This window comes from Dichotomopilus funicola (genome assembly GCF_033296635.1).
Source record: "Dichotomopilus funicola strain CBS 141.50 unplaced genomic scaffold C8A04scaffold_30, whole genome shotgun sequence".
Lineage (NCBI taxonomy): Eukaryota > Fungi > Ascomycota > Sordariomycetes > Sordariales > Chaetomiaceae > Dichotomopilus > Dichotomopilus funicola.
Genome location: NW_026944051.1, coordinates 1 through 10,925, shown reverse-complemented (window position 1 = coordinate 10,925; position 10,925 = coordinate 1). Strand labels below are relative to the sequence as shown.

The 10,925-nt window shown below is 60.3% G+C and overlaps 1 protein-coding gene across 1 annotated transcript; it reads left to right on the top strand.

Annotated features, from left to right (window-relative positions):
* Nucleotides 1-2,090: 2,090 nt before the first annotated feature.
* Nucleotides 2,091-10,916, top strand: C8A04DRAFT_28490 (fatty acid synthase S-acetyltransferase; the record flags this gene model as incomplete). Its single annotated transcript, XM_062780661.1, has 4 exons — nucleotides 2,091-2,579; nucleotides 2,641-5,580; nucleotides 5,672-9,685; nucleotides 9,760-10,916. Coding segments are annotated over 4 exons (8,600 nt in total), but the record flags the coding sequence as incomplete, so codon positions are not given.
* Nucleotides 10,917-10,925: the final 9 nt, after the last annotated feature.

The window sequence follows — 10,925 nt, the reverse complement described above, 5'->3', positions numbered from 1 at the left end:
AACTGACTGCAGCAAATAGGAAGGTGGGGCATCGGACCGACCTGGCTTCTTCTTGCCTGTCTTTGCCTGTCTTTGCCTTTGCATCCAATGATCCATCGCTTGGGAACTGAACCCCTGTCCGTGTTGTCGTCGTCACAGTCGTCCAGTGCTCTTTCCCTCTTTCCCTCTATTTATTGTCGGCTGGAACCTAGAACTGCGAAGGAGGCTGTGACCGCTGATCGCAGGGCGCTGGACGGGGTCCAGGTCCAGCCAGGTCCGATCCGATGTGAGGATTGCATTGTCTGCGGGAGTGGCTTCAATGGGAGGATCCCATTTGCTGGTCGTTTGTTGGTGGGCAGGTATTTTTGCTGGCCGGTGGTTTTTTCTGCGCCGCATGCAGCGACACCCACCCCTCCTACCTAGCCCCTCTGCTCCTTCCCCGATAGTGTCAGCGGCACTCCATTTCTGGCCGGCGACTTCCCTCACTCTCCAGAGTCCCCACTGCACAACGCCGAAAACTGTTGCGGTTTTCTTTTCTTCCTTGATTATTCCCCCCGAAACCACAATGACTCGACAAGCAATTCCCGCCGATTGTGGACTGCAACGGGTGCAATCACGCCCTTCCCCCATGCGGTCGGTTCGATCCGCTCAAGTCTGAGACAAATCCCCCAGATTTCTCCCGGCTCCTTTCTTTCAACTCCCTGCTCTCAACGTGGCATTGGTCATGCCTCTCGAGTGAATGCTATCAACTCTCAATTCCGCGGAGCCCCGGTCTCTTTCCCCATGGCGATACTACTATAGCCGCGTGCGTTATGGTGTGCATCTCAGCGCAGGCCTTCGGCACGGTGGACGGAGCGCCCTCCGGCAACGCCGCAACGGTTTTCTGGGCATTTGGTCCTCGCAGATTGCCTGCCCGATAGGTTGAAGGGGGTAATAATCGGCTAGCCGTGGCCGGTATAGCTTCCCAAGTCTGGCCACACTATTTTTATGGTTGTCCCCTCAAGGTGCGCGTCCTGGTGTCCGAATGAAGGCATGTCAGCCCTGTACCACCCATCGCGGCAGCCCGCGGGTAAGCTTAATCTCTTCCCGTCCGCCACAGCCTCTGTGGGGACCAGGTAAACCCGACTTCCAGCAGTAATTAAGAAAAGAGCCGAACCCACTCACCAGAGTCACCACAACAAGCCCACGCCCTCGACACCCTCAATTCCAAAGGTCCGCCGGCTGTCTTACCCCACAACCAACCATAATCCGACCGCCGACTTGCCTGTTCTCGGCAGCATCGTATTTAGCTCCAAACATGCGACTTGGTCGGGTTGGATTCGATGGGGCCTTCGCCTCAGAGGGCCGCGCTCGCGGTTGGTGGTTGCGCATGGCTCTCCACCGGCGACGTGATTCGTCCAAGCGAATGCTACGATCAACGGGGCGGTAAAGTCGGCGTGCGGCGCGGCTCGGGAATGGCTTGCGTCTCCCGATGGCGCTGGTGCAAACGCCCTGAATGCGACAAAACGGTATCGCAAAACGGAGACTAACGGACCGTATTAGACCATCAACAGGCTCACTTCCAGTTACATACGCTAGTAATAGGCTCGACAGGGTAGGATGAGTGAAAGGCCCTCCAAGATGACCAAGACACTGGTGAGCACACCGGCCGCTGGCTGTCCTTTTCCGTTCGGCGCCGGAATCCTTCTGGGCGCTCCCAATCCCAATGCGGTGGTTCGGTCGAAGACCCATTTCCTTGTCGCCGAGCGGCCGAGATCACCGCGTCACTGGTGCATTGGCTGCTACTGTGTCGTGTCCTATTTGCACAGAGGTACACCGTCGCCCGTGGGGGAAGGAGACTGTGTTGGAGGCGTGTGTGTGATGCTGGGAAGGTTGCCCCTATCACAGGGTGATAGGAACCGGTTTGTGTTTGGAATTTATGGATGCCTTGAGTGACGGGTAGGTTCTAAACGAGTTGTCTTTGAGTTCAAAAACACGGCTTCTGTCCTGGGATGTCCTGAGAGACGATGCAGGGGAGTCAATGGTTATTCGCCGAGGCTTTGCGCACGAGTGATACCCACAACTGATACTACTACTGATACTACTTTTGATACCCACAACTACATCACAACATGCCGTCAGCACTACCGACGGGAACTCCGAACGAAGCAGCCATGGACACTTATTCTACCAATGGTGTTAATGGTGTGAACGGCGTCAACGGCAACGGCGTCAACGGAACACACAATGGCTTGGTCAACGGCGGAACCAATGGCCACAGTAGCCACAACCACAGCAATGGTCACAGTAACGGCCATAGCAACGGCCACATCATAGGTCACAACAATGATCATACCAATGATCAGACCAATGGTCACACCAATGGCCACCTCAACGGCCATAGCAATGGCCACAGCGACTCCCCCTCAGTCCCGGGCTCACCGTCCCCGGCCGAGCCCGTGGCGGTCATCGGCATGTCCATACGGTTCCCAGGAGAAGCGACCTCACCGGAGGCGTTCTGGGACATGCTGGTGGAAGGGCGGTCTGCGTGGAGTGAGATCCCGGCGAGCCGCTTCAACGTGGATGCGTGGTACCATCCGAATCCAGACCGGATCGATGCTGTATGTATATGACTTTGTGAGAAACACATACGAGTGGCAAGAGGCATACTGACAATGACAGATGAACGTGAGGAGCGGACACTTCATCAAGCAAGACCCAGGCGTGTTTGACGCTCCCTTCTTCTCCATCTCGCAGTCCGAGGCCAACAGCCTGGACCCGGACCAGCGGATCATCCTAGAGACGAGCTACCACGCGCTGGAGTCGGCGGGCTTACCGATGGAGTCGCTGGCGGGCACCAACACATCAGTGTACATGGGCACGTTCACGCGCGAGTACGGCACCTTCTGGGCGCGCGACCCGATGCGGCTGCCTAAGTACGCGGGCACGGGGACAGGCCCGGCGCTGCTAGCGAACCGGGTGTCGTGGTTCTACGACCTCCGCGGCACCAGCATCACGCTAGACACGGCGTGCAGCAGCAGCATGAACGCGCTGCACCTCGCCTGCGAGTCACTGCGAGCGGGCACGACACACACCGCGCTCGTCGGCGGCACCAACCTGATCCTCAACCCGGACTCGGCCATCATCCCGCTAACTAACCTCGGGTTTCTCTCCCCCGACGGCCGGTGCTACGCCTTCGACCACCGCGCCAACGGGTACGCGCGCGGTGAAGGGTACGCGATGCTGGTGTTGAAGCGGCTGGCCGACGCCGTGCGCGACGGCGATACCATCCGCGCGGTGGTGCGGGCCACGGGTGCCAACCAGGACGGCCGCACGCCGGGCATCTCGCAGCCGCGGGCCGAGGCACAGGCCACGCTGATCCGGGAGACGTATGCCAAAGCCGGGTTGCCGTTGAGCGAGACGCGGTTCTTTGAGGCGCACGGCACGGGCACGGCGGTCGGGGATCCGATCGAGGCGTCGGCAATTGCAAAGGTGTTTGGCCCGTCGCGGACGGTGGAGAGTCCGTTGTATGTTGGGGCTGTCAAGTCGAATATTGGGCATTTAGAGGGGGCGAGTGCGATGGCGGGGTTGGTGAAGGCGATCTTGGCGCTGGAGCACGGGGTGATTCCACCGAATATTAATTTGGAGCGGGTGAATCCTAAGATTCCGGTGGATGAGTGGCATATTGCGTTTCCGACGGAGCCGATTCCGTGGCCAAAGGCCGGGGACTCGGCGGATAGCAATGGGATTGCGGTGCGTCGGGCGTCGGTCAGCTCGTTTGGCTACGGCGGTGCGAATGCGCATGTGATTCTGGATGATGCTGCTAGTTATCTTGCGGCGCGGGGACTCAAGGGGAAGCACAGGACCTTGGTTACTAGGAGAGTCCAAGAAGTCCAGGAAGACCAAACATCAACCAACGGATCTGACACCGATGAAACTCACAACCGACTCCTAGTCTTCTCAGCAGCCGACGAAGACGGCATCCGCCGCCTCAGCGAGACCTACACCTCCTACCTCGCCACCTACCTGTCCAAACCCTCAGCCACCTCCCCCCTCACCCTCTCCGAACTCGCCTACACCCTCTGCACCAAACGCTCCCTCCTCCCCTGGAAAGCCTACGTGCTCGCCCCATCCCTAACACACCTCCACAACACCCTCCAAGCCACGGGTCTCCCCAAACCCGTCCGCTCCTCCACCGCAGCCGCCAGCCTCTCGGGCACGCCAGGTTTGGCGTTTGTGTTTACCGGCCAGGGCGCCCAGTGGGCTGCTATGGGTAAGGAACTGAGGGCGTACCGCGTGTTTGGGGAAAGTCTGCGGCTGGCGGAGGAGTATCTCAAGGGGGAACTGGGGTGTGAGTGGTCTGTTGCTGAGGAACTCTACCCTGAGGAGAACTCTGAGGAAGACTCTTCCGAAACGAAGACTCAGATCGACCGTCCGGCTCTCGCACAGTGTCTGACGACAGTGGTGCAAGTAGCGCTAGTCGAGTTGCTGCGCACATGGGGGATCGTGCCCGCGGCTGTGGTGGGTCATTCGTCTGGGGAGATTGCGGCTGCGTATGCGGCGGGGGGGCTGTCGCGGGAGTCGGCATGGAAGGCGGCGTATTATCGGGGGGTGTTGGCGGGGAAACTTGAAAGCACTCTCCGGGCTGAAAAGGGGACCGAGGGAGGTAGTGGCAGCGGGTGGGGGATGATGGCTGTGGGTATGAGTGAAGCCGGAGTTCAAGAATATCTAGCGAGGCTGGACAAGACCAAGGGGGAGGTGACGGTCGGGTGTGTCAACGCACCGGAGAATGTCACCGTCACGGGCGCCTCCAAAGGGTTGGCGGCGTTGCAGGTGCTGCTGGAAGAGGACGGAGTGTTTTGTCGCCGGCTGAGGGTCACACTGCCGTATCACTCGCGGCAGATGGAGGCTGTCGCGGAAGAGTATACCGCTGCGCTGCAGGGGATTGTCTCGGGCCTCGCTGCCACATCTAACAGCGAACCCGGCCGTGAGCAGGAGAAACAACCCACGATGTACTCCTCGGTAACGGGCGCGGCGGTATCAGACGTGTCCTCGCTCAGCGAGCCTCAATACTGGGTCGCCAACCTCGTGTCGACGGTGCGGTTCGCCGAAGCAGCCGGGGCGTTGGTCGCGGCTACGGGGATTGAGAGGTTTGTTGAAGTTGGGCCTACGGCTGCTCTTAAGAGGCCGGTTCAGGATGTTGTCAAGGCCAGCCGTCAGAGTACAACAATTCCTGGAAAGGGGGCTGTGGCATACCACTCGGTGCTCTACCGTGACCAGGATGCGTCTGTTTCGGCGCTGGATATGGTCGGGCAGTTATTCTGTAGCGGGTACCCGGTTGATTTGGCGGCTGTTAACTCTGTTTCTTCTTCTCCTTCTTCTCTGGGGGGAACTGGAGAAGGGAGTGAGAAGAAGATTGGCATGGCCGTGGGCCTGCCTGCGTACCCGTTCAACCATGCGAAGCGGTACTGGGAGGAGAGCCGGATTAGTAGGAATCTGCGGTTTAGAAAGTTTCCGCGGCATGAGCTGTTGGGCACGCGCGAGGCGGACTGGAACCCGCTGGAGCCAAGGTGGCGTAACTTTTTGAGGGTGTCGGAGAGTTCGTGGATTGTTGAGCATGAGGTATTTCTCCTTTTCCCTTCCCTTCTTTCTGTTTTTTTTATACGTTTTTTTCTTTTCTTTTTTGTCTGCGTTCTTTTGCTAACAAGAGTAGTTCAACGGCTCTCCCATCTACCCCGCCAGCGGCATGATCGTCATGGCCATCGAGGCCGCCCGACAAATCGCCAGCCCGCCTCCCGACACGGCCATCAGCGGGTTCCGCATCCGGGACATGACCCTCAAGAAAGCCCTGATGGTGTCGACCAGTGCCGAGGGCGTCGAAACGCAGCTGACCCTGCGCCCGAAGAAGACCACGGGCACGGCTTCCCACGATGCCAGCGTCTTTACTCTGTACCAACTGACCGGGCCCGGCGACGAGTGGACCGAGCTGTGCAATGGGACAGTCATCACGGAGTATTCCCAACCCCAGAGCCAGCAGCAGCAGGCTGAGGTAGAACAGCCCGAGACAGCCCTCGCCCACAAAGCCCAGGAACTCGCCTTCCAAACGGGCGCTGCGCGATGTCAGAAACGCGTCGACACGCGGCAGCTGTACGAGAGTCTAGGCGGGATGGGCTTCAAGTTCGGCCCGGCCTTCCAGACGCTGCACGATGTGCGGTTCAGCGACGAGGGTGAGGCGCTCGCGACCATCCGGCTGCGCGAGTGGGAAGGGAAAGTCAAGGACAACCGCGTGCAGCCGCATGTGATTCACCCGGCGCCGCTGGACGGGGTGTTCCATCTAGCTATTGTCGCGTCGACTAAGGGGGGGTGGAATGCCGTTCCTACGAGTGTGCCGACGGCGCTGGAGGATTTGTGGATTTCCAATGACCTGTTTTCTTCTTCCCCCGAGACCGCCATGGGGGTGTACACGCAGCGGCAGTTCGCCGGCCTGCGAGACGAAGAATACAAGATGGTAGCCGTCGACTCCGAGTCCGGCCAGCCGCGGATCGTAGTCAACGGCTACCGCGGAACAACCATCAGCTCCTCACGCGAGGGCGCAGCCGCGGGAGGGGACGAAGTACCCGACGGCGAAGACCCCTCGCGGCGGATCTGTTACGAGATGCACTGGCAACCAGACGTGGCTCTGCTCTCCCCGGCGGAAATCCGCGACCTGTGCATCCACCGCGAAATGCAGAAGAACACACCCGAGTACCAGCGGGCCGTGCACTACGCTGAGATTTTGTGTTTACATCACATGCGGGAGGCCCTTACCAACAACCCGGACCTGACCGCGCCCCCGGACCGGCCGCATCTTGCGCGGTATATCGCCTGGATGCGCCACAACCTCGCCCTGCCGTCGTCCCAGGCCCGGTTGGCGTCGCCCGAAGCGGTGGAATTCATCGCCGCTACCCCGGAACAACGCACGGCGTTGCTCACTGCAGTCACCACCGCCCAGTCATCTACCGACGGGGAAACCGACCAAAAGCCCGCGGAAACAGGCTACGACCTCTACGCAACCGTATCCGCCCACTTCCCCGGCATCCTCTCGGGCGCCGTCGACCCACTATCCCTGCTCTTCAACGCCGACACCCAGCTAGTAGCACGCTTCTACCAAGCCGACTTTTTGGCGGCCAACTATGCGCAGATGGCTGCGTATATGGACCTGTTAGCGCACAAGGACGCCAATATGCGGGTGCTGGAGGTCGGTGCTGGCACGGGGGGTGCGACGGTGGGGATTTTGGAGACGTTAGCCAGACATGGCGGTGACTCTCAGGGCAGTGAGGGAGGGGAGAAGGGCGCGCCGAGACTGGCCGAGTATGTGTATACCGACGTGTCGGCGGCGTTTTTTGAGAGTGCGCGGGAACGGTTTGCGCCGCTTGTGGGGGGGGAGAGGTTGACGTTCAAGACGCTGGATATTGAGGGGGATTTGGCCGCTCAGGGGTTTTTGAAGGGTGGTGAAGACGACCAGAGTCAAAAATACGACGTTGTCGCAGCCGCCAACGTTCTCCACGCCACCAAAGACCTAGGCGTCACCGTCCGGAATGTACGTCGACTGCTCCGCGACGGGGGCAAGCTGGTGTTGTTTGAGGTGACGGATCTTGAGAGCGCGCGTATCACGTTTGCGTTTGGAACACTGCCGGGTTGGTGGTTGGGTAATGGGGGAGATGGGGATGGACGGCAGTGGGGGCCGTTGTTGTCGGTGGAGGGGTGGGATCGGTTGTTGAGGGAGTGTGGGTTCTCGGGGGCCGAGGTGGTTATGGGGGATGTGGAACGGGGAGCGTCGTTTAGTGTTATTGTTGCTGAGGCTGTTCCGTTGGTGGGGGGGATTCCAAGGGGAATTACGGGAGGAGAGAACTTAGAGGAGAAGGAGAAGGCAGTGGCAGTGGCAGTGGCCGAGAAAGAGAAGGACAAACTGGTCATCGTGGTGGACGAAGACCAACCTCTCCAACTAGCGGTCGCCAACGCCCTCGCCAACGCCCTCGCCAACGCCCTTCCCCAGACCCCAGGGACAGTGGTCGTCCCCCTCACGCACCTTGCCAACCACCCTCTCGACCGCGCATCCTGCATCTTCCTCCCCGAACTCACCCGCTCTCTCCTCGCCCACGTCACCCCCTCCGAGTTCGAGACCCTCCGCCAGCTAGTCTGCCGCGCCTCCCGCATCCTCTGGGTTACCCTCGGCGGTGCAGAGTCCTCCGACAACCCGCTGTCTGACCTGGTTGTTGGGTTCGGTCGGTCCATGTGCTCGGAGCGGCCGCTTGAGTTGCAGTTTTGCACGTTGGCTTTGGAGGGAACTTCCGAGGACAACAGCAGCAACGCGGTAGACACCATCGTCAAGGTCTTTGGGAAGCTATCCGCGCAGCCTGTGTCGGCGCCGTTTGAGACGTATTACCTCCAGCGTCGCGGGCTTGTGTGTGTTGGTCGGCTGGTCGAGGCGGGGTATTTGAATGAGCATGTGCGCGATCAGACGACGGCGCAGTCGCCGCGGCCGGAGCCGTTTTCGGGTGTGACGGATGTCGTGGCGGATGCCGTGGCTGGTACCGTCACGGATACAGAGAAGCAGACTGAGAAACAGCCAGAGAAGCAGACAGACCGCGCCCTCGGCCTCAAAATAGGCTCGCCCGGCCTGCTAGACACCTTCTACTTCGCCCACGACTCTGTCCACGAAACCCCCCTAGCCCCCGGCGAAGTCGAAGTGCGCGTGCACGCTTCCGGGCTCAACTTCAAAGACGTCATGGTCGCCATGGGCCAACTACCCTTCCCAACCATGGGTCTCGAGTGCGCGGGTGTTATTACACGGTTAGGACCTCCCCCCGAATCCACTACCAGCAACTGCACCAGTAACAACACCGCCAACCCTAACCCTACCCCCATCGACACAACCGGCCGCTACAGCACCGGTTTCGCCAACGGCTACTCCGACCTCCACATCGGCGCCCGCGTCGCCTGCTTCGCCCACAACGGCTCCTTCAAGACCTACGCCCGCGCCACTGCCGCCCTGGTCGCGCCTATCCCGGACTCGCTGTCCTTTACCGAGGCCGCGACGCTTCCCGTAGCTTTCCTGACTGCCTACCACGCACTTGTTGAGAACGCCCGGCTTGAGCCCGGGGAATCGGTTCTTATCCATGCTGGTGCCGGAGGTGTAGGCCAGGCGGCGGTGCAGTTGGCGTTTATGTTGGGGGCTGGCGAGGTGTTCGTCACGGTGAGTACGGAGGCGAAGAAGAAGTTGCTGGTTGACGAGTACGGCGTAAACCCAGACAACGTATTCTCCAGCCGCAAGCTCAGTTTCGCCCAAGGCATCCTGCGCCGCACCTCCGGCCGCGGCGTGGACGTAGTCCTAAACTCCCTGGCCGGCGACGTCCTGCGGGAATCGTGGGCGTGTGTGGCCACCATGGGCCGGTTTGTGGAGATTGGGAAACGAGATATCATTGCTAATGAGGCGCTGGCGATGGGGAAGTTTGGGAAGAGCACGACGTTTGCGGCGTTGGATTTGGATCTGGCGGCGAGGTTTAGGAGTGGGAGGGTCGGGGGGATGTTGAGGGAGATTGTGAGGTGGGTTGGGGAGGGGAAACTCAGGGCCCAGGTGCCGTTGCATGTGTATTCGGTTGGGGAGGTGGAGAATGCGTTTAGGGGGTTGCAGAGTGGGAAGTTGGCGGGGAAGGTGGTGGTGGAGATGGATGATACCGTCGTCCCAGTAAGTATCTCTTTTTCTGTTTTTTTCGCTTTTTTCTTTTACTATTTCTGAAGGTTGACTTACACGTACAAAAGGTCGTCCCCCGCCCCAAACTCCCCTACCAGTTCGACCCCCACGCCAGCTACCTCCTCTCCGGCGGCCTCGGCGGTCTCGGCCGCAGCATCGCCCGCTGGATGGCCTCCCGCGGCGCCCGCTTCCTCATCCTCCTCTCCCGCTCCGGCCTCGCCTCCCCCGCCGCCCAGTCCCTCGCGTCCGAACTCGCCCAGCTCGGCGTCCGCGTGGCCGCACCCGCCTGCGACGTCTCCGACCCAACCGCCCTCGCCTCCGCCCTGTCCTACTGCTTCGGTACCGAGAAATTCCCCCCCATCCGCGGCTGCATCCAAGGCGCCATGGTCCTGCGCGACAGCATCATCGAAAACATGACCCACGCCGACTACCACGCCGCTCTGCGTCCCAAAGTCGCCGCCTCCTGGAACCTGCACGCCCAGCTTCCCCAAACCCCGGGCTCCCTCGACTTCTTTGTGTTGCTTTCCTCCCTCGGCGGCGTCATCGGCAACAGCGGCCAGAGCAACTACGCCGCGGGTAACACCTACCAAGACGCCCTCGCCCGCCACCGCCACGCCCGCGGCCTGCCCGCGTCGGCCCTGGACGTGGGCATGATGATGCAGGTTGGGTTTGTAGCGGAAAAGGCCAAGATTGCGGAGAGCTTGATCATGGCGGGGTATACCGCCATGTACGAAGCGGAATTACTCGCTATCCTTGGGTTCCTATGCGATCCCCACCAGCAGCAGCAGAACTCTCCTATCAAAAACAGCAGCCCCCTCCGCAGCCAGATCTTGACGGGTGTCACCACCCAGGGTGTATTCCGCCGCAAAGGCTTCGAAGAAAAAAACTGGATGGCCCGTCCCGAATTCAACTACCTCCGCCAACTCGACTCTTCCACCTCCTCCCCATCCAACCCCAATTCCTCCTCAGACCCCTCCACCCAATCAATAAACTACGCCACCGCCCTTCCCCCCCTCACCTCCCTCTCCGAAGCCACCGCCCTAGTAGAAACAGGCCTCATCCGCAAAATGTCCAAAGCCCTGTTCATCGCCGAACAGGATATCGATCCCGCGTTGCCGGTGTATGCGGCGGGCGTCGATAGTCTAGTGGCAGTGGAATTGAAGTATTGGTTTTTGAAGGAGTTGCATGCGGAGGTGGCGGTGTTTAATATTTTGGGGGGGGGGACGTTGAGGGG